The sequence below is a fragment of the Schistocerca nitens genome, chromosome 9, assembly GCF_023898315.1.
Source record: "Schistocerca nitens isolate TAMUIC-IGC-003100 chromosome 9, iqSchNite1.1, whole genome shotgun sequence".
NCBI classification, from domain to species: domain Eukaryota; kingdom Metazoa; phylum Arthropoda; class Insecta; order Orthoptera; family Acrididae; genus Schistocerca; species Schistocerca nitens.
Genome location: NC_064622.1, coordinates 316,578,702 through 316,602,848, shown reverse-complemented (window position 1 = coordinate 316,602,848; position 24,147 = coordinate 316,578,702). Strand labels below are relative to the sequence as shown.

Below are 24,147 nucleotides of genomic sequence, written 5' to 3'. Positions count from 1 at the left end.
GTGGAAGAGTGAATAGCGTTTGGAAGGGTAAATATTTTCCCGCAGTTTGCGTAATATTCTTCAAATTAATAAATATCTTATACTACATATTTTGTATATTAGCGTACCTTCCTCATCAGATTTCAAGCAACCTTACGACGACTTTCATGTACATCGGATGAGAGGTTTAGTCGTGGAAACGCAATATACAGAGTTACTTTCGCATTTACGATATTAGTGTCAAAGTATGGATTGCCATGGGTTAAGCGCCTTGAAGATCGTATAAACATTGAATTCTATCTATTACCCACGGCTGCGCTAGCATATCAGTAAAATGAAATGAAATGTGCATATGGCTTTACTGGCAGTGAGACCCGTTTAGGGATGTCCATGAGGTAGGTGCAAGTCTTTTTATTTGACCCCACTTCGGTGGCTTGCACGCGCCCCGCGCGGAAACTGAAACCAGAAACGCAAGGTCGAGAAACATGACCACAAACAGTCCACGCATGTTTGAGTGCAACCAAGACGTTATAAGCGATGCATGATGCATAGCGGCTAATACGAGTACGGGTGTATTGATTGAACGCGTAAGAGGATTGAGTAAGCACTGTATTCATTGCGCTGAATCGTATTACGTAGAAAATATCAAATTATAAAAACATGTTCACAAATACGATAAAGAAGTCAAAGAGTAAACAGCTTTTCCAAACAGTAATTATTGTTCCGTATTTCCCGTTATATTCCTCAGATTAGTACATACATTGTACTACACACGTTCTAAACCATCCAGTATTCTTCCTCAGCGTTCAAGCTATCTCCGTACCAAATATTATCAAAAGCAGTTAAGCGGTATAGTCGTGAAAGCGTAACAGGCAAAATTACTTTCGCATTTATAATAGAACGAATTATTAGCATGTTACCGTTAGTTTTATATTTAATTTCAATGCCCGACTGCCCAGATTCTGTGGGGCCACATCGTGTTGCTGACATCTGTAACGGTTTCAGTATATCTAGTTAAGTGATCACAGTATGAAACTTCCTGGCAGATTAAAACTGTGTGCCCGACCGAGACTCGAACTCGGGACCTTTGTCTTTTGCGGGCAAGTGCTCTACCATCTGAGCTACCGAAGCACGACTCACGCCCAGTCCTCACAGCTTTTTTTTCTGCCAGTATCTCGTCTCCTACCTTCCAAACTTGACAGAATCTCTCCTGCGAACCTTTCAGAACTAGCACTCCTGAAAGAAAGGATACTGCGGAGACGGCTTAGTCACAGCCTGGGGAATGTTTCCATAATGAGATTTTCACTCTGCAGCGGAGTGTGCGCTGATATGAAACTTCCTGGCAGATTAAAACTGCAAGGTTCGCAGGAGAGCTTCTGTAAAGTTTGGAAGGTAGGAGACGAGATATTGGCAGAAGTAAAGCTGTGAGGACCGGGCGTGAGTCGTGCTTCGGTAGTTCAGATGGTAGAGCACTTGCCCGCAAAAGGCAAAGTTCCCGAGTTCGAGTCTCGGTCGGGCACACAGTTTTAATCTGCCAGGAAGTTTCATATCAGCGCACACTCCGTTGCAGAGTGAAATCTCATTCTGATCTCAGTATGTTTATAGAACTATTACGTACTGCACACCAGAGCACAAAACAGATCATGCAGTGCCTTTCTTTTTTTTCATACATACGTGGTGTTGCAATGTCTTTGCATCCAACGTATAGCGATGATAGACCACGTCGTAGGGGACAGCTTTTGTTAGAGACGAAACGTTCTCCGCCGTTCCCGGCGACGTTACACGTAATTTTGCTCAAGTTACGCCGGTGAGCGGCTGCAAATCGTAGGCACTCCGTAACGTGTGTACACCTTGTGTGTTGCCTATAATACGGGCAACTGCTCCGTATGAAAGGGGTTGGGCCAGGAAAATTGCCGCCCGCTGTGACCGAGGGGTTCTAGGCGCTTCAGTTCGGGTCCGCGCTACTGCTACGGTCGCAGGTTCGAATCCTGCCTCGGGTATGGATGTGTGTGATGTCCTTAGGTTAGTTAGGTTTAAGTAGTTCTAAGTCTAGGGGACTGATGACCTCAGATGTTAAGTCCCATAGTGCTTAGAGCCATTTGAACCTTTTTTGAACCATTCGCTTCTAAAATGCCTTTCTCTGCCAAGTCTTATTGTTTGAATATTAGTGTAACCTATTACAGTGGTAGGTAGTATGCTGCACGCCAGCATAGTAGACCCTGCTAGTCCTGTGAAATCTTGTAGTCCCACGGCCGGTGAGTACTAAGTAATGCCTAGCGCCGCCAGAAAGCGTCAGCGAACGTAGAGGTAAAATGTTGTTCCCCATGATCTGATCTATCACCCCTAGCCTTTTGGTGTAAAGAGTGGGTGCAGTCCTGAAGCATCGACTGCACAACGATCAGGGCAGCGCCGCGAAACGGCATCAAGAAGGCGCTGATCCATGCACCAATGGAAAAAGTCGGCCGAGCCACACCTCCAGGACGACTGAGTTTACAGCCCCTGTATCGTTGATATAACCAGCCGTCCATCGCTGGTCGGTACAGTTAGGTCGAAGTCTTTAACAGCATCAATACTAATAAAAAAACGTTACTTAGTCTGCGTTCTGCAAGTATTAATACAGAGTTAACTACTTGTATGTAGCAGGCACAGGAAGCATAGGAATCAAGTTATGTTTCTTCTCTTAACAGAAATAAAGATTTGTATTAGTTCGAAACTGTTCTGTACAGATTAATATGGATTCCCGCCGCCGGCCATCGCAGCTTTTCTCCTTCCTTGTTTGTGCTGGAGCACACTCCCACAGTAGCCAACACTATGTCATCGAGGACTCCAGAACCTACGCTGCGTTCGCTCCACACCGCCCCGTCGCAGCATGTCACTAATATTTTTCTCTTTCCTTTCAGTTTCAGATGGACATTCCAACTAATTGTGTTCTTCATTACAGTCTAGCTGCAACGCTGTCGCTTTTTGTGTACAATTCCCTTGTTGCAGCACTTCTCTCATTAACATGGCCTCTAACCAGCGTCCTACACCTCTGATTTCTGACGGCTTTGATGTAATGCAGTTTATTCAGTTTCAGAATCAACAAACGTCGCAATTGACGACAGCCGTCCAGCAGCTCAATAATGCTCAAGCCGCTGCTACAACAGCCAGCCACATCCACTGGAGCACCTCCGTGCATTCCAACGTTCCGAGCGTTCGATAAAAAGCAAGAGGTACTACGCTCAGTTCAACTATCGTTGTGCTACACATCACTTGCAACGTACTGTGAAATTTTCTCAGTTCGGGTCAACGGCCAGCATAGGAGCTTACCGCCTCGCTCACAAGGGAACATCCTCATCGCACCCCCCTCAGATTTAGTTATAAGTTGGCACAGTGGACAGGCCTTCAAAAACTAAACACAGATCAATCGAGAAAACACGAAGAAGTTGTGTGGAACTATGAAAAAAAAAGCAAAATATACAAACTGAGTAGTCCATGCACCGGACAGGCAACATCAAGGCTAATGTAAACTCAGGAGCGCCGTGGTCCCGTGGTTAGCGTGAGCAGCTGCCGAACGAGAGGTCCTAGGTTCAAGTCTTCCCTCAAGTGAAACGTTTAATTTTTTATTTTCAGACAATTATTATCTGTCCGTCCGATGCGATCACTTTTTTTGGGAGTGGTTATCACATCCACAAGAAAACCTAAATCGGGCAAGGTAGAAGAATCTTTTTACCCATTCGCCAAGTGTACAAGTTAGGTGGGTCGACAACATATTCCTGTCATGTGACGCACATGCCGTCACCAGTGTCGAATAGAATACATCAGACGTGTTTTCCTGTGGAGGAATCGGTTGACCTATGACCTTGCGATCAAATGTATTCGGTTACCATTGGAGAGGCACGTCCTTTCGTCTACTAATCGCACGGTTTTGCGGTGCGGTCGCAAAACACAGACAGTAAACTTATTACAGTGAACAGAGACGTCAATGAACGAACGGTCACATCATAACTTTGCGAAAATAAAAAAAGTAAAATTTTCACTCGAGGGAAGACTTGAACCAAGGACCTCTCACTCTTCAGCTGCTCACGCTAACCACGTGACCACGGCGCTGCTGGGCACACATTAGCCTTGATGTTGCCTATCTTGCACATGGACTACTCAGTTTGTATATTTTGCTTATTTTTTTCTTAGTTCCACACAACTTCTTCCTGTTTGCTCGATTGATCTGTGTTCAGTTTTTCAAGATCTGTCCTCTGTGTCAACTTATAGCTAAATCTGAGGGCGGTGCGATGGGGAGGTTCCCTTGTCAGAAGTGATTCCCGACTAGTGGGCCGGAGCTGGTACTTTTTGAAGACTTAGTTTCGACCCTCGGTAAGTATTACTAGGATCACGTACAAGTATCTGCAGCTTGTTACAAGTTCTTTCGATTGCGGAAAAAGCGAGAACAGACATGCTGTCATTGGGTGACAAACTCTGTGTTTGACACGATGTTCTCGTCTTCAATGTACTTGAGGACAGTACTATAGTGACGCAATGGTTCGTGATGCAATTGCGTACAATGTGTCAGACAATAGGATTCGTGATAATATTCTCATGCATTCTGATTCTAAATTGAAAGAAGTGTAAAAAATTATTGAACATCAGGGCACGTGCGTCAGTGCCACGCACAACTTGGAGGTAGCTCCTGCCTGCAAGGCAAAGCAAACTGACAAACAGCTATGGCCTTGTGACTGAACACCATGCACAAATAAGCCACCACGCCATGGCCAGAGTATACAAATGTCACCGCGTGTGCCTGTTATGAAATCATATCCCTCCTGCTTTTTCCAAGTATAAAAGGCAACATTGCCTTCGCGGAACACTGCTTTCTTTGCTTGTGGAAAGCCAGCTCATGTACAATCTCTCAGCTTGCAACATAAAAATAGCTTCCCACCTCCCCCCCCCCCCCCACTCACTCACTCTTGGTAGTACGGAGCACCTTCTCGTTCAGTGAAAGTAGTTTTTTCTTAACCGGCCACCGGTACTAGTAATGAACAAATTAGGGTGAGCCTTCACTCCGACCAAGGGCTGTGCAGTGACAAACAAACTTTTTCTGAACTTCGTCACTGTCAGACGCTGTGTGCGGCTTCAGTTAGATACTGGCGCCTCCGTTACATTGCTTAATCGCGCCAGTTATGAACTTTTGGGCTCACCATAGTCGACAAAATCTCTCACGCAGTTCACTGCATATAATGGTCAGGAAAATCCAGTGCCCAATACAAGTAGGTTGCCTACCACATTCCAGTCTCACACCAAAACAGTGACATCCACAACATTTTGCGTTCACGGGACTGTGAAAGTATATTTGATTTAGATTCATTTGCTTTGTTTGGTCTTCATATGCAGGGCAATGTACACTACTGGCCATTAAAATTGCTACACCATGAAGATGACGTGCTACAGACGCGAAATTTAACCGACAGGAAGAAGATGCTGTGATATTAGCTTTTCAGAGCATTCACTCAAGGTTGGCGCCGGTGGCGACACCCACAACTGCTGACGCGAGGAAACTTTGCAATCGATTTCTCATACACAAACAGCAGTTGACCGGCGTTCCCTGGTGGAACGTTGTTGTGATGCCCCGTGTAAGGAAGAGAAATGCGTACCATCACGTCTCCGACTTTGAAAATGATCGGATTGTAGCCTATCATGATTGCGGTTCATCGTATCGTGACACTGCTGCTCGCGTTGGTAGAGATCCAATGACTGTTAGCAGAATATGGAATCGGTGGGTTCAGGAGGGTAATACGGAACGCCGTGCTGGATCCCAACGGCCTCATATCACTAGCAGTCGAGATGACAGGCATCTTATCCGCATGGCTGTAACGGATCGTGCAGCCACGTCTCGATCCCTGAGTCAAGAGATGGGGGCGTTTGCAAGACAACAGCCATCTGCACGAACAGTTCGGCGACGTTTGCAGCAGCATGGACTATCAACTCTGAGACCATGACTGCGGTTACCCTTGACGCTACGTCACAGACAGGAGACCCTGCGATGGTGTACTCAACGACGAACCTGGGGTGCACGAATGGCAAAACGTCATTTTTTTCGGATGAATCCAAGTTCTGTTTACAGCATCATGATGGTTGCATCCGTGTTTGGCGACATCGCGGTGAACGCAGATTGGAAGCGTGTATTCGTGATCGCCATACAGGCGTATCACCCGGCGTGATGGTATGGGGTGCCATTGGTTACACGTCTCGGACACCTCTTGTTCGCACTGACGGCACGCTGAACAGTGGACGTTACATTTCAGATGTGTTACGACCCGTGGCCCTACCCTTCATTCGATTCCTGCGAAGCCCCACATTTCAGCAGGATAATGCACGACCGCATGTTGGAGGTCCTGTACGGGGCTTTCTGGATACAGAAAATGTTCGACTGCTGCCCTGGCCAGCACATTCTCCAGATCCCTCACCAATTGAAAACGTCTGGTCAATGGTGGCCGAGCAACTGGCTCGTCACAATACGCCAATCACTACTGTTGAAGAACTGTTGTATCGTGTTGAAGCTGCATGGGCAACTGTACCTGTACACGCCACCCAAGCTCTGTTTGACTCCATACCCAGGCGTATGAAGGCCGTTATTACGGCCAGAGATGGTGGTTCTGGGTGCTAATTTCTCAGGATCTATGCACCCAAATTGCGTGAAAATGTAATTACATGTCAGTTCTAATATAATATATTTGTTCAATGAATAGCCGTTTATCATCTGCATTACTTCTTGGTGTAGCAATTTTAATGGCCAGTAGTGTATTTTCTGTTTCTGCTTTCAACACAAAAGAGTGTATTACTCAACTGATTGTGGAGTATCCTGATTTATTTTCTGCAGGTCTTGGCAGAGCAAATAATTTTGTGTCGCACGTTACTATGAAGGACAATTCGTAACCTAAGTTTTTTCAGGTGCATTCCGTCCCTCCTCAGAGCAAAAGTTGCAAGTGAACGTGAAGAATAGCAAGATAGTGGTGTTGTTGATCCTATTGAGGCTGGTCAATGGATTCTCCCTCAGTAATCTTACCAAAGCCTTCTGGATGACTTTGTCCTTGTGTTGACTTTAAACCTACTGTGGATCCACAGACAATAACTGATACTTATGCGTTGCCTCGCCCTGAGGAATTAATGGACAGGCTTGATGACGGCCTCTACTTTTCACAAATTGACTTAAATGATGCGTATTGGCAAATTTTGCTAGATGAGGAGTCTCAGAAAGTGTCTGTGGTCAATACACAGAGATATTAAAATTTTTTAGCTTAGCCTTTGACAGTTTTCCGCACCTGCCATATTCCAACGCTACTTAGAACAGGTTATTTTGACGATATTGTCGTGTCGGGACGTACACCGGAGGAACGTAACAGTACGCTTTTCCAAGTGGTTCCAGTTCGAAGTGGTTAACAGCTGACGCGTTCACCCCCTTCACTCACATTTGCTGGCTATGCAGGACCACCCCGCCCCTCCTACCCCCCCCCCACGCCCCTCCCCCTACCCCCCCACGCCCCTCCCCCTCTCCCTCCCCCCCGCCCCCACCCTCGTGGAGCGTAACAGTATCTTAGTCAGTTCTCGGGATGATGCATATTATATCCAGTTTATACCCAACGCATCCCTGATCACGGCTCCGTTCCATCTTCTGCGCCTTTTGTTTGGACCAAAGAGTGTCAGGAGGCATTCCAGAAACTTAAAAATGCCCTGTTCAGTAACAGATGCGTTGTTCATTTCGATCCCGCTAAGCAGTGGACATTTCTTCGTACGGAACGGGGCTCTCGCACATATTTGATTCACAGGACAGGTCGATTGCTTTCACTTCCAAGTTATTGACCAAGACACAATGTAATTATTCCCAAATGGAGAAGGTAGAGCTCGCTATTACCTATTGTGTAACAAAGTTTCACCATTGTCTGTTTGGTCGGAAGTTTTACCTAGTGGTGGACCGGAAGCTACTTCAGTCTTTGTTTCATCCATACAAATTACGATGCACGGCTCAGAAGCTGCCACGTTGGGTTTTGTTACTGTCGCAGTATCAGTACGAAATATTGTACCGGCGCACGTCGAACCAAGCAAATGCAGACACCCTTTCTCGCCTTCCTGTTGGTTCTGATTCTAAATTCGATGCTACTGCTGCATCTTGTCAGAACGATGTGTTTGACATTGGACTTTTACAGACTTTTCCATTGCCCTATAGGAAAACTGCACATCTCACAGACTTGAGCCTTTTATTGCACTACATTCGTACTGCTCGGCGTCGTCCAGTGAAAAATATTCAAAATTCTTTTGTGCGTCGATATTTTGCTCCTCGTAATATCCTTTCCATTCAGCATAGTTGATTTTATTGCAAAACGGCTCTGGACAATCGCGTGTGCTTATTGCTAAAGTGTTGCAAAAAGATTTGTTGTGATTGCTCCACCAGGGACATTGGGGAATTGCTCGCACAAAACAGTTAGCGCGTCGGCACTGTACTTGACCAGGCGTAGACATCCACATCGAACAGACGACGCCAGAGTGTCGCGCTTGTACTGAATATCTGTTGGTCCCGCCGCTACTGTTTTCAGCTTGGTAAAGTCTCAATCGCCGTGGCAACGAGTGTATATTGCCTTTGCTGGCCCCTTTTGGACCATTAGTTGGTTTTTTGTTGAGGACACTTACAGCAAGTATTCTTTTGCAGTGCCCATGACCTCGACTACGTCGCGTAGTATCACTGACATCTATTTTTTGCTCGGAGGGTTTGCCTAAATTGTTGGCTACGTACAATGGACAACAATTTACGGCTCAGGACTTTGAACACAGCCTATGGTATCACTCACCTTACCAGTGCTCCATTTCATCTTCAGTCAAACAGAGAAGCTGAACAATTTGTGCGTGCTTTCAGGCAACATATGAACAAACGACGTGCCTTCCACAGTCGGGAGCCACCGGAGCTACTCTTCGTCGCAACGTACTGTTCCCAGTCCCGCGACGGTCTGTCGCCGACGGAGCTTATACATGGCCGGCGCCACCGCTCGCTGCTCCAGTTGCTGCACCCACCGCAGTGCACGGCGCCTCCTAGGAGCCACAAGTACCGCTTTGAGCCTGATGACTATTCATTTTGGAGTTTTTGGTCACACCAGGTGCTAGGAGACAGGAATATTCCACGAAATTTGGGCGCTTGCGTGTATTTAATTCAAGGTCCTGCAGGGCTGCTTCGCCGCCGTCGGAACCAGATTCGCGCTTGTCGCTTGCGAGATTCTTCCGCCGACTTCTGTTCCCATATTCTCATCCTAACCGGATCTTGTGCCGACGCGGCCGCCGCCAGTTGGCTCTTCGGCCCCGCCACCGAAACCCATGGAGCTGGACCCATCGCCTTTGCCGCCGCAGCACTTCGACATCCCGGCTCCTCCTTGGACCTGGCGCCGTCGCCACCGGCGCCGTCGCCACCGGCGTCGTCGCCGTCGCCGCCGCCGCCGCATTGTCCGTTTTAGTCGGATCGGCTCTGGACGTTCCCCTCGGAGCGCAGAACGAATTTCGGGGCGTGACCGGGGGCTCGGCGTGGGTCCTAGTTGCGGCTCCCAGCTCCTCGCCCATTCAGCTTCCTGCCTCCCCCCACCGCCTCCCCCGGACCGCCGTTGTGTGCACACCGACCAGCGCAGCACCGCTAAACGGCATCAAGAAGGTACTGATGGGCACGCCACTGGAAAGAGTGCCATTGGAAAGAGGGGGCAGCGCCAGAGCTCCAGGACGACAGAGTTCAGCGCCCCCCTGTCAACGCTGCTGTAACCAGCGCCCCATCGCTGGTCAGTCCAGTTCTGTCGCAGTCTTCGAGAGCATCAGCACTCAGTAATACGAAGATGTTTCTCATCCTGCGTCCAGCGAGCAGTAGTAGTAGGGAGTACAGTACTTGTATGTAAGAGGCAAAGGAAACAAAGGAATCAACTTGATAAAGATTTCTATTAATTAGAAAAATTAATAGAAATAGGATACGAGGAATTCTGTTGTCAAATTGCCTCCTAAGTCCCACGGATTTGACTCCTCTTGATTTCTTCCTTTGCGTAGCACTGAAGTCTATGACGAAGCCCCCACTACGCCACACGATGTCGTCGAATTTCAAATGCCTGTTCTACGTAACATCCTTTGTAATTGATCTGTTGATCGTTCTTTCGATCGGTGGTCGCAAAAGTAGCTTACAGTTCATGGTCAACAGTCTGAATAACATGCTGCAATAAAGGACAGATTTATTTCTTTGATAGACTAAATTGTGTTATGTGATTTGGGTGGTTACCTAACCATTCTTAGCAAATTGTTTGTTTCTCTTATGTGTGTACGATTTTGCATTGCAGTGTCAAACAGGGTAACAGCATGTACTGGACGTAGCTGGTAACACTGTCATTACGCGTTTACGTTCAGCATGAAACGACGCTTCGTTAAGAAGAATATTTACTTTTAACCCTACAGCTGCTCACCAAAGTATTTTTAATAAAATGTTTTGTTTCTACGAATGTATCCTATTTGATATAATTTAGAGCAGTGTAGGCAGAGACAGTTGTTGGACAGCATGTATTTTACCTCTAAGAAGCACACAGCCACGTACAGGAAAAAGGTAGGTCAATTCTTTCATCTAACATTTTGATATTTGATATATTTGTTGCTTTTTGCAGCATATAAGACCTCTTTACTTTTGAAGAATGGATAGTTTATTTCTCTGTTTCTGTTCACGTAAAACTTGGAAGATGCACAAATGCTAATGGTTTTCCTAGGTCCTCTATGATACACTAGACTCTGGCCTATGTTGTATTTCCACACAGAACATTCGTAGAGGAGCTGCATCTATGTCGTAACTTGGTTCAAGTGGAAAAAGCTTTACTCTCGCAGCGCAGCCCTACCTCTCGGTATACAACTACGTAGCCTGGTCCGAGGCGCCTGTTTGGCAGTTTTCTTCGCAAATGCCGTTTCTAGCCACCGTGATCCCACATTCTAGGACACTTGTCGCATGTTTTTACAACAGGTTTAAACCTCAACATTAACATACGCTATATCACTAATTGTCTTCTCAAGAGCTATCGAATGCATTTTTTAAAAAATATACGGTTCCATTTAAAAAAACAAGCTTACTTACTTCGGTATCTCAGTTCATACTACAGCTAAAAATGTTAACTAAAGAAAAACGCCGGTGCCCCTCGACCCTCTAACATTTGCCGAAAACCACATTTTGATATGTGTAAGCATTCACGGCCTAACAGAGGTGTTTCGTCTTATGCGCCTCACCCTGTGTATGACTTCAAGTGAATGGTGTATAATCAAATGTGCTAGTATACGACTGTAAAATACACACTTGGCATTTAAAACAAAGGCGTTTTTCTCAGCGGCAGGACATTTTCTTTGAAGCTTCAATCTCCCACTTTTTCTCTAGAGTGGGAAAAAATTTTGTTAGTACCCACACATATAACGAGAAATGATCATCATAATAAAATAAGAGAAATAAAATTTCACAAAGAAAGATTAAAGTGTTCGTTTTTCCCACGCTCTGTTAGAGAATGAAACGGTGGAGAAGTAGCTTAAAGGTGGTTCGATGAACCCTCTACCACGGACATAATTCTGAATTGCTGAGTAATCATTAGATGTAGATGTTACTCTGAAAAATGTATTCTTATCACGACAATGCCGTTATAGAAGTGCCCACGCTAGTCCTATATCGTGGAACTGTATTCCTTATTGTTCTACTAACTGCAGTATGCGGTGTCACCTGGTTTGTAAATGATCTGCCGCATAAAATGATTGGCACCGTGCCTTGTTGATACACATAGCGAATGCCAGTCGCAAAAGAAACTGTAATCGCCTTGAATCAAAGGGCATATTTGAATCACTGGGCATCAACGGAATCCGACACGTCTGCATCTGTAGGAAAAGGTGATTAGCTGTACCATCTATTGTTACATTTTACGATAACCGTCTCATTGTCTTTTTCGAGAATTCGTCTTATTGTTTCAGCTCAGTTCGCTATTCCAAAAAAGATCTGTGTTTATGCATGACTCGAACTCTTCGAACAATTCATGTCAGAGTTCGGGAAATCTAGAGCTCTGTTCGATCGGCCCGCGATCTGCTGACGTTCGTTGGTACTACAACCACGACCTTCATTAGCGTTAGTGTGACACTGTAGATTTTAATAATCAAAATAACTGTGAAACAGGCACTACTGTATCTTCTAGGGTATGTGTCACATGTAACAACAATCCCTAATCAGAAGTAAGACTTTGCAATCATGTTTCTGTCAAATTCTCCAGCTTTCGTTCGTCCCGTGATCTAACGACACCTGAAGGTCTTGTCTCCACAAACGGATATTGCTGCTGTAATTTATGCCTGCGATAGGAATTACAGTCGGTTTACCACGATATATTTCGTTTGTTGGTCGCTTAATTTTCCAATAACCTTGGGCATTGTTTTGGAGTACAGAAATTTGAGGTAAATCGGTCAACAACCTTTCGAGATGTTTGTTAACAACTTTTCTGTATGCAACCGAATCCTCCCAAATGTTTACTATGGGAACGTGCAGAAATTTTAAGTAAATGGGCTAAGAACTTTTACTGATTTTGGTAACAGCCTTTCCCTTTCATATGGTGTATTACATATATGTTTCAAGTAAGATTACTGAGTCTTATGAAGACAGTGATCTTCCCTTCGTCTTGAAGGTAAAGTCTGCAAAATTTTCATCAAGATCACAATAAAGCTGTAGATTTGTATGAATTACAAACGAATGTTTTTATGCATATGGACACGATCCAATGTGTCAACCGTGTTGCGATAAGTGAAAATTCTGCGTTCATTATTATTATGTTCGGTTTGTGATTGAAATACATTTCTCATTGTGTGTTCCTTCCTTTACATTGGGTTCCTTTGACAACGGCGAAATGCCGAAATGCGGAAGAAAGAAATGAATTAAATATTTTGTGGTCAAGGAGAGATTTTTGTTGTATCTGGAGACATCTCGTCAGCTTTTCTGCAACATAATTTGTTGTCCTCCTAGACTACACAGAACAATATTTTAACCTCGTTGGACTTGTTGGTGACAATCTTAAGAATTCAGCATCATACGAAATGGTCATGCCGTCGCAGGCACACATTAGTTGCTAATGACCGTGACTTGTCATGGCTATAACCAGCTGATCTGTATATGCTTTTATAAGAAGGCAACACGGGTGACTGTAACAAGTGATATGGACTGATATAAAAAATTTATCAAAGCAACCACGACAATGTAATCCTATGTACTGTGTAAAGGTCTCTGTTTGCTGGAAAAGTTCGTCGAATAAATCCTCGTGATCGTAATGCTGCACGCACACATATAAAGAACCGAAAGTCGTTTATTCGCACCTGAAATATAACAAGTATTTACAGACATTAGAAACTACCAGCAGAGACGTGGGACGTACGAATTGGTGCAAATACTCACCAGCAGGTACGCACTGGCGCTTCTCAGGCCGTAGAAACGGGTGTCGCTCCACTCGTAGAACGAGTTCACTGGGAAGTACGGGATGACGGGTATGTCGGAGATCTTGAGCCGGTACAGCCGCTCATTGATGATCACGGACGGGTAGTAGGTGTGGCGGCGCTCTGTCGCCACGTAGTCTTCGCTGAACTCTCCCCAAACGAATTGCTGCGAAGCAAAAAGGCACAGCTCCAGCAGACCGGAAACTCATCGGCTCTATTACACACAGAATCCTATAGTTCGTAAAAAACCTCGTTTATTCCTCAGTCTCAGTTGCACATTTTTAAACAGATGACATTTTTCGAACTCATATCGGAAAACTCTGATATGAGATTCTGGCACAGACACGATGGGTGACTGACAACTACACGGATCTGAAGATGATCCAGAGGGGTCGCAACATGTCGTGCATTTAAAGATCGGCAGCTGGCGCCCAAGACTAAATGTAGAGTCGAAATCAATACCAGTACTATGTAGCAAAAAGACTGATTCCGAGGTACTCATTTTTTTAACAAACATTTTAATGAAAACATTCCAACAATATATTTCATTTACTGTCTACAATGAAAATCACACCACGACTGCAAAAATTTTTACAAGTTCCCTTCCCTTTATTAATGTAAATAAATATATTATTCGGGAAAACAGAGAACGTGCAAATTGCCATACAGGTCTCCACAAAAACGAAGTAAGTGCCAATGAAAAATCTCAAGCATTTATCACTTTTGTTAATATTAAACATTTTACAAATAAATTTTACAAACACATTATCCTACGATTACATTATTTCCAATCTTTCTTTTAATTTTATAGAGCACAAAAGAATTTTTTTGATTAATTGTTCTAATTTTTAGTAGCTGCATTGAAATAGGGCAGCATCTCTAGCATATCCTTTTCTTTTTCACCTGAGAAGCTTTTTTCTATTGTTGTTACGGTAAAACAAATTTATTTATTGAATCAGTGGTAATCCCTTTCTTTAAAATTTTTGGGTTTTCCAGTCTTCATGTTCTTTAACTTTTGTTCTTATCTTTACGACAACATGGGCAGTTTTTTTCCACTTGAATCAAATTACATTTAGAAACAATTTCTTTGCATTAATATGTCTATCGGCTGCCTTTTAAAATAAAAAAATCCTGATGCTGGAGCACAGTAGGCACACATGTACTGTAATGTGTCACGTTATCCATAAAGTTTACAAGTTCCTTAGTTAGTTGAGCCTCTGACAGTCTTCCAGCATCAAACTTTTCATATCATGCGACCATTCTGGCTGATCCGATCCATCCCATAGTACATAATTAGTTTCGCACGTGTGTCGTCGTGTTTCGAGACGACAGGGCACCTGTCCACACAGCTGGCACCTCCAGGACATTCTGTAAGCTTGAGGGTGCGTTGTCGCATTTCCCCTGATCACCACAGTCACCATGTCTCGGTATTATTGTGCCTTTGTGGTCTGCTTTGGAGAGAATGGTGCATGTGATCGCTGTCTACCTCATCATCTTTATCGGAACTTAAAACTACTTTGAGGGAAGAGTAGTGTACTGTAAAATAAAGAGTCCCTTAAAAACAGTACAGGACCGATATTAATTCAGGGAGGACTGGAAGCTATTTTGAATACCAGTGATTTTTCTTTCACGTGTGGTAAAGCCTTGTGTTTGTGGTGTTTTCATATATGAATGCGCCTTTTTTAAAGGCCATAAGTCACTACATTGTCTACATCGAGTTTTATAGATATTCATGTGAGGGCAGATCTATCTTGTATAATAAGTCTGGTTGATTTTTAATGTGGAATTGAAAAACTCATTTTGTTTTAAATGGGCTTAAGTAACCGACATGCGCCCTTTTAAAAATGAGCAGTTGGCAATCGTCCATTGAGTGCAAACATTCAGAGGGTAAAAATGTGCCAAGCACTTTGTATATTTACCATGAAGGAACCGGTGGAAAGTGTCCCAATGAAATCTGTTCCTCTTTATATTATTATCTGTAGCCTATCCTCGAAAACAGCAATGAACTTAGAGTGTTTTGTGATAACTAAAAGAGACAGAACAAAAACCAAACCCTCTGTAGAATCTTACTTTCCCTGACGGATTGTCAAAGTTTCGAACTTATCAGACTGTATTTCCCAATGAGGACCTAGCTGTTGAACCTGCGATCGAGACGTTGGTATCATTTTAAACCAGCTTCAACAGGATGGCAGAATATTCACAGTTCGTGAAATAACACGGCACATTCTATAAAGTAGTACAAAATCTGGAAAACTTATAGTTCCAGAATGTCAGATGTGTCAACTTCTGTATGATGAAGGTTCCTGGACCAAACGGTATAAGAAGCCGCCAGAACCTGAATAAACAAGGACCAAGCCAAGATGTGACATAACTTTGCAATCAGCATTTCTTTCAATTTTTGTATTCGAGTGCCAGAGTTGGACCTGTATCGACGGGTTAAAGAAGCACACATCCTTTATGGCACGTCAGCGACAACATGTTCCGCCACCAACAAACTTTCTCAGCAGGACGAGGGCCAATTAAAGTGCAAAAAATTCATGAGTTAGAAAAGATACAGCAGTAAATTCCAAGTGAGGATATGCAATTCTATGAGGAACCTTTCAAATGGACTACTGACAATAGTACACATGGGTTTTATATACCTTTTCCAATATGATTACTTGTTTCTTTTGATAGTTTGAAAGTGTTATGTCCATTTTCTGCATCTCAGAATCGTTTTTGTAATATGGCAGAATGCCAACATTTTGTTCTGTGTCTTCCTATGAAACCAATTTTTTTAAGGGTGAATCTTTTCACATATGTCCATAACATTGTACGTATTTGTATTCGTGAAGGAATTAACGTATACGCCAACCAAGGGGTACATGAACTACTAGTTCATATGAGCAGACTTTCTTACATCCTGGTATTCTTTTTTCAAATTCACTACTGAGTTGGTTTTCTTGACTTACGCCCTTTTAAAGAAAGACCGATTCATATTTGTTCACCACCTGTAGAACCCCACCAGTGATGCATCTCTAAATACACTCACTACTATCACAATGGCGTCGCTCTTTAGACAAGGTGGCAGGAAATAAATTTTGTGTGCCAACAGACCACTGATAACTAAACCAGATATCTACTACGAGGGTAATCCCAAAAGTAAGGTCTCCTATTATTTTATAAGTACATAGACCTGTTCATTTCTACAATGGTTTACATCAGTTTACAGCTTGAACGTTTAGCTATTTTTCGACATAAACACCTTTCCTGTCGATGTATTTTTGTAGACGCTGTGGCAGTTTCTGTATGCCCATGTCATACCAGCTCGTCGCCATGCTGTTCAGAAAGTTATGAACCTCTTCTTTCACCTCGTCGTCAGAGCTGTATCGCTTTCCGTCCAAATGTTCTTTTAACTTAGGGAAGGGTGCCGAGTCAGGACTATAGGGTGGATGGGTGATTACGTTCCACTGTAACTGTTGCCGAGCGATGTGTGGGCGAGCGTTGTCATGCAGAATGTGTAGGCCCTTGCTCAACATTCCGCTTCTCCGGTTCTGAATTGCCCATTTCAGTTTTTTCAGAGACTCACAGTACCTGTCAGTCTTAATTGTGGTCCCAGTCGGCATGAAGTCTACCAACAATACCCCTTTCCGATTCCAAAAAACGGTTGTCATGACCTTACCGGCAGACCTTGTTTGAATTTCTGCGGATTTGGCGAAAAAGGATGCCGCCACTGGCGTGATTGTTGCTTGCTCTCAGGTGTAAAGTGATTTGCCCAGGCTTCGTCAGCCATAAAAATTGAGTCCAGAGAGTTGTCCTGTTCGGCTGCAAGGCGGTGAAGAAATGCGCGGGAAGCATCAACTCGTTGCCGCATGTGGTCCTCAGTCAGCATGCGTGGCACCCATCTTGCGCACACCTTCCGTTAAAATTCTGTGAGCAGTGCTTCGGGGAACCTCAGGAACCAACGTGCAGATATCATCCAGAGTGATCCGCCAATCTTCACGCATGCCTTGCTCAACCTTACTCACTGTCTCATAAATTGACGGGTCTCCCGCTCCTTTGTTCGTCGTGAATTTCGGTCCGACCAGCTGCAAACTCCCTATATCACTTACAAATATTTTTGACATCCATGCACGACTGACCATACACTTTCGTCAATTGGCGATGGATTTCAATCGGCGCAGTGCCCTTTGCGTTCAATTGGCGATAACATCCAACGGGAGCTCCATTCTCAGCGGCTGCCAAGCCAAGATTGAGCGCCTTCATAACAGTAATACCAACTGCCACACAAACAGAGTTATGCACTTAAAATAAAGGAGACCTTACTTTTGGGATTACCATCGTCGTTTTTGTGAAGCATTAAATTTTTCTTCTGTTGTTGAGTCTCGTTATTAATATTTGAACTTTGGCTACGAGGTGCCATTTGTGAAGGAATTTCGACCCCATTTCTACACTTTGGAGTGAAAGAGTGAAGCCTGAGCAGGTCTAATTATGAAGACAACTTTGATGTTTAACTATCTATAGTAGGCACTTGGTGATAACAACTCTAAAATGTCAGAATAGAGACGGTAACTTTTTGTAAACGAAAAGGGAAACGTGGATCGCATATTGTCTTTACTGGATGAGGAATGCAGAAAAATTATGATCAGGTGAAATTATTGGACACTGACAGGAGTTTCGGCGCTCTTTAAGGACTTACCTGCACGATGGACGTCTTTCCAACAGCGGAGGCACCCAGAAGGACTACCTTGACGAGGTCCACCGAGTCCGGACTCTGCTCGACATCAGGGCTGGCCTGATGGCGGCCGGCGTCCGCAGAGCCTCTCCGTTCCAGGTAGTCCAGGTCAAGGTCTGGAACGTGACATCACAGCCTGCATAATTATATATACGATACGTTATTACAGGAAACTTGATTGAATTATCCGGTACTTTCCAGCAAAGTGATTAATTTTTTCTTACACCTGATACCTGTAACACTTAAACATATACAACTTGTTCCCTAGAACAATTAGCCAAGTTGTTACTACTCTCGAATGATCTGGTTACATCTTTGGACATGAAGTTCAACGGTAGTTGAAGTTTGTTTTGCCCGACTATAAGTCCAGAACATCTAGTACTAAATATTGGTCCTCAGATTCCCCAAATCGTAACCCAATTTGAGCGTGTGTGGAGCTACTGCTACACTCCTGGAAATTGAAATAAGAACACCGTGAATTCATTGTCCCAGGAAGGGGAAACTTTATTGACACATTCCTGGGGTCAGATACATCACATGATCACACTGACAGAACCACAGGCACATAGACACAGGCAACAGAGCATGCACAATGTCGGCACTAGTACAGTGTATATCCACCTTTCGCAGCAATGCAGGCTGCTATTCTCCCATGGAGACGATCGTAGAGATTCTGGATGTAGTCCTGTGGAACGGCTTGCCATGCCATTTCCACCTGGCGCTTCAGTTGAACCAGCGTTCGTGCTGGACGTGCAGACCGCGTGAGACGACGCTTCATCCAGTCCCAAACATGCTCAATGGGGGACAGATCCGGAGATCTTGCTGGCCAGGGTAGTTGACTTACACCTTCTAGAGCACGTTGGGTGGCACGGGATACATGCGGACGTGCATTGTCCTGTTGGAACAGCAAGTTCCCTTGCCGGTCTAGGAATGGTAGAACGATGGGTTCGATGGCGGTTTGGATGTACCGTGCACTATTCAGTGTCCCCTCGACGATCACCAGTGGTGTACGGCCAGTGTAGGAGATCGCTCCCCACACCATGATGCCGGGTGTTGGCCCTGTGTGCCTCGGTCGTATGCAGTCCTGATTGTGGCGCTCACCTGCACGGCGCCAAACACGCATACGACCATCATTGGCACCAAGGCAGAAGCGACTCTCATCGCTGAAGACGACACGTCTCCATTCGTCCCTCATTCACGCCTGTCGCGACACCACTGGAGGCGGGCTGCACGATGTTGGGGCGTGAGCGGAAGACGGCCTAACGGTGTGCGGGACCGTAGCCCAGCTTCATGGAGATGGTTGCGAATGGTCCTCGCCGATACCCCAGGAGCAACAGTGTCCCTAATTTGCTGGGAAGTGGCGGTGCGGTCCCCTACGGCACTGCGTAGGATCCTACGGTCTTGGCGTGCATCCGTGCGTCGCTGCGGTCCGGTCCCAGGTCGACGGGAACGTGCACCTTCCGCCGACCACTGGCGACAACATCGATGTACTGTGGAGACCTCACGCCCCACGTGTTGAGCAATTCGGCGGTACGTCCACCCGGCCTCCCGCATGCCCACTATACGCCCTCGCTCAAAGTCCGTCAACTGCACATACGGTTCACGTCCACGCTGTCGCGGCATGCTACCAGTGTTAAAGACTGCGATGGAGCTCCGTATGCCACGGCAAACTGGCTGACACTGACGGCGGCGGTGCACAAATGCTGCGCAGCTAGCGCCATTCGACGGCCAACACCGCGGTTCGTGGTGTGTCCGCTGTGCCGTGCGTGTGATCATTGCTTGTACAGCCCTCTCGCAGTGTCCGGAGCAAGTATGGTGGGTCTGACACACCGGTGTCAATGTGTTCTTTTTTCCATTTCCAGGAGTGTATGTGTGAATATAGACCTAGGTGGAGCAGCGGTTTACTTACCGTCCTCGCATGATTAAAACTTTCCTGCAGGTATCCAGATATGAGTTTTACGTACATTCCTTAAATCTTAGGCAAATATTGGAGTACTTCCTTAGAAAATGACATGAGTTTCATCATCTCCGACCTTTGTTGAATCCGAGCTGGTGCTCTATGTCTCATCGTCTCGTTTTCGGTGGGACCTTAAATCCTAATCATACTATGTTGGAGGGAAGGTTTTCTGTGGGATATACTTTTCAACGAGAATCCTGACCGTTATCTTCTGGCGAAGCTGACGAACAGGAAATTCATTGAACCGTTGGTACAAGCCACTGTAACTCACTTGATGTCACTAGGTGTCACCTAATCTACCTTTCGTTTCTTTCCTTCCTTAAGAAGAACATTTCAGAGAGAACTATAATTAGAGACCTGGCAGCACCAGCGGAACACTTGTAGGAAGCCAGCCGATGTGACCGAGCTGTTCTAAGCGCTTCAGTGCGGAGCCGAGCTGCCGCTACGGTCGCAGGTTTGAATCCTGCCTCGGGCACGGATGTATGTGATGACCTTAGGTTAGTTAGGTTTAAGTGGTTCTGAGTCTAAGGGACTGATGACCTCAGATGTTAAGTCACATAGTGCTTAGAGCCATTTTTGAACTTGTAGCAAACATAACCACAGTCTGTGTAACAAACTGGTATCTATTTTGCTTTATAGAAGAGGAACATAATAAAATATCGCTTAGAGTAGACCTACAGTACTCTGCAGAAGATTCATTGCGCAGCTAGTGAGGTAAATTTTGCATTTAAGAAAGATCATTTCTTTTTTTTCTCTACTTATTGTAAAATATTAGACAGTAGATATGTAATTCTACCCAGTTTTAGATCTGAAGATGATCCCGAGTGACCGAAACATGTCATACAATTAAAAATGTGCAACTAGGACATAATAATGAATGAGAATTATCTTAAATAACAATACAGCTGATCATTATAAAGAGCTGAATATATCGACTATAGTGATATACGTAATGCTTTTGCGTTTACGAAACGTAGTACCTGTGACGAAATGTGCTCTTCTGTCGAGCTTCTGTATTCTATAAATTGTTTGTGGTACCAGGCTCAGACTGACGAGTAACATTCAAGTGTCAGCCGGACAAAAATGTGTAAGAATAGTTCTTACGCATCTCGTTTTGGCAGCTACATTTTCCACCATTACTTTTGTGTCGTAGCAATGTAAATCACCCGTATGGATACTTAGCAAGCGGAGAGACTACATTCAGTCATTAAAATAAGGCCGTGGACCTACTCCTTGTCAAAACTGTATAACACAATAAATAGTCTTTCGACCTATCTGTGCGCAACACGATACATTTGTTTATGTTGAAAGAAACTGCCGATTGCTAACTCATGTGTTGATCCTCTGCAGGCGTTCGTGCCGTTCACTACACATGTCTGGTGTGGAGACTTTTCTGTGAAAACATCATTCATGAACAGCCCTATGGAGATTCTGACGTTATCCATTAGGTCATTTATGAATATCATGAGCAGTAATGGTCCTATAACACTCCATTAAGGCACGCCCTAAGCTACGTTTACGCTTCTCATGTAGGAAGCTCATGAGCTAGCTCTCGGTAGGATTCTATATTCGACACCACGTTGTCTCCAGTGCCCTGGAGCTTTGTAGACAACACGTTGTCTAGTGTAGACTCATGCTGAAGTCTAGCCCACGCGTGCTAGTGACAAGGACCTCACAGTAAATGCGTCAAGGATATCAAACACTCTAGATGGTGGGGCTTGAGGGTGCCGGTACTGTGCCACCGAAACTAGTCGTGTGACACGATAAAGACACTCTCAAGACACAGCTATGGTGGTACCTTTTCTCATATAATATTAAAACTTCGTCCATTTACTCTTAATATTTTCAGTCTCAGAGACGTATTTTTTAAGTTTCCGTCTCCGGTAATCTGAAATCTGTTTCTAGTCGCACTTACTAATTAAATGAACCTTCCTACCTTCCTTTGCATTCATATTCTCAGTAGTGCTGCAACGTAATTGTGATGTTGCATGATCTGCTGTACGTTGACAGAAACGAAATGGACCTCCATCTTCCTAGCCGGGATATCGATGATGTTACCGTAACGAGTCTGATCTCTGATTAACTCTTCAAGTTCCTTTTCGGATAAGCCATTGGGAGCAGTTTCATAATGCTCCTTGTCGCTAGATTTCTATAGCTAAAGATTTGATATTGATATTTTAATCATTTGTTTGTTCTTTCACGTTTATTTTGTAGAGAAGTCACTAACAGCATGGTGGATGAATAATTAAAAGATCCCAATTTCAGCTAAACAACATAACAGGATAACTGTCAGGATCTGTATAAAGTCTAGCGTCTCTCAACACGCACACATTGTGACAAAAGCTGTAATAATATTTAATCTAGTTAGAATTCGCGGATTAATTGCAAATGAGTTGAATTTTTACAATGCATGTATATAGTATTGTTCATGCAGTTTTAAAATACCACCTGCCTAGTTCATCTAACGAGGCTGACCGTCGAACACGGTAATGGAACACAAAATAGGGGCGCATTGTATAAAAATGCCGAATTGTTTGCTGTAAGTGTTTTCGTACTGAGCTTAAAAATTAACAACTTGATTAATGCCGAAATACCTTTCTATTACAGCTACTTTCAGTGCTTTTTCGATTGAAGAGTAAAACCGATAACTCGCTTGAAAGAATCAGCTTTAATAATGATGAAAAACGTGACTCTGATACATAGAAATATGAAAGTGCGTATTTTTTTTCTTCAGAAATAGGCTCGACTCTCATTTCGTATGGTTGCTACAGCTACAAAAATGTTATCTTTGTAAATCCTCCCCTATAAAATTCAGAGGGAAAGTTGACAAGAGACCAAACGATTGCTCTGAATAATACATTTCCTTTAAAGTAGATTACTTCGATAAAAGTCGTCGTCGGTGTTGACAATGATTGTCTCAAACTAGTTCAAGAATGAGAATGAAGTGTCTGACTGAAACGCTGAGTAAATCAGTGTGCTGAGTGGCGGAGTCTGTGTTGGTAATTTCCCTTAAATAACGCAGACAGCGGCCTGGTTAACACTGAGGCCTATGGAAGAAATATCCGAATCACTCAGTTCAGAAAAGTATTACCTCAGCTATCAGATTGTGTAACTATTATATCACAGTAGAATAAGTATCATTCGGGAAACAAAATTTTAACTGAGTTCTAAGATTTATTTGTCAACGTCCCACCGAAGCTGCGTTGCAGACACTTGCAGAAAACTTCTCAACCATAACAATTACTAAATCTTCATTTGTAACTAGGTTCTTCAGTAGTGAATCCTATTGTTGCTACTATTAATAATTTGTAGCAAAATTATCCTTACCGAGGATTTTTCTAGAATTCTTGATACATTTCGCAGCAGGGGAGCACATTTCACTTTCACAGGAGGTTTCCAATAAACGTCTCTAACACAAAGGCAACCACATTCATCAGGACAGTATGCAACGTAAATTTGTTAAAATTGATCATTATTCTCACACATTCTATCACAGATTTCTTACAAGCACCTGCACATATCGATCGATGTAAGTGTGGCTGAAAAGATGTTACACTTAGATGACTTAAGTGGCTCGAGTGATAGTTGAGGTACGGAGAGATGCCATGTTTGGAATAGGATCTTAGGTACTGCCCGAATGTATACAGCTGTAAACTTATAGAAGGCATATGTATTCCTACATTTATCATAACATAATTATTAAGGATTGAAATATTCTGATTCGAGGAAGATCCGTAATAGAAATGGACCATTTTGAAGGGTGCACTTCACATGAGACGTAAGGCAGTACCATTTATAATATGGTACCCCAGATCACGTAAGAAACAAATTGCCCGATCGCTTGGTCTAGCAGGCAACCCTTGTCAGGGAACGGCCACCAGGCGGCAACAACGTCACACCCTTACTTGTGGCACCAACCACTAGATGGCACTCCGTTCTGTCAAATATGTGGCAACATCGTCCGAACGCGTGCAGCTTTCCACCATTTGGCGTCTGCGAGGTACAGCTGTTTCTGACATACAGGTGGTAG

General features: G+C 44.2%; 1 protein-coding gene across 1 annotated transcript in view; it reads right to left on the bottom strand.

Moving 5' to 3' along the window:
• The window catches only part of LOC126204214 (GTP-binding protein drn-1-like), a 106,621-nt gene that overhangs the window by 62,536 nt on the left and 19,938 nt on the right, over positions 1-24,147 (bottom strand). Inside the window, exons 4-5 of the mRNA XM_049938612.1 lie at positions 18,125-18,276; positions 13,409-13,612 (exon numbers count right to left, since the gene is read on the bottom strand). Of these exons, the coding sequence (XP_049794569.1) occupies positions 13,409-13,612; positions 18,125-18,276 (356 nt within the window). The remainder of the gene's footprint in view (positions 1-13,408; positions 13,613-18,124; positions 18,277-24,147) is intronic.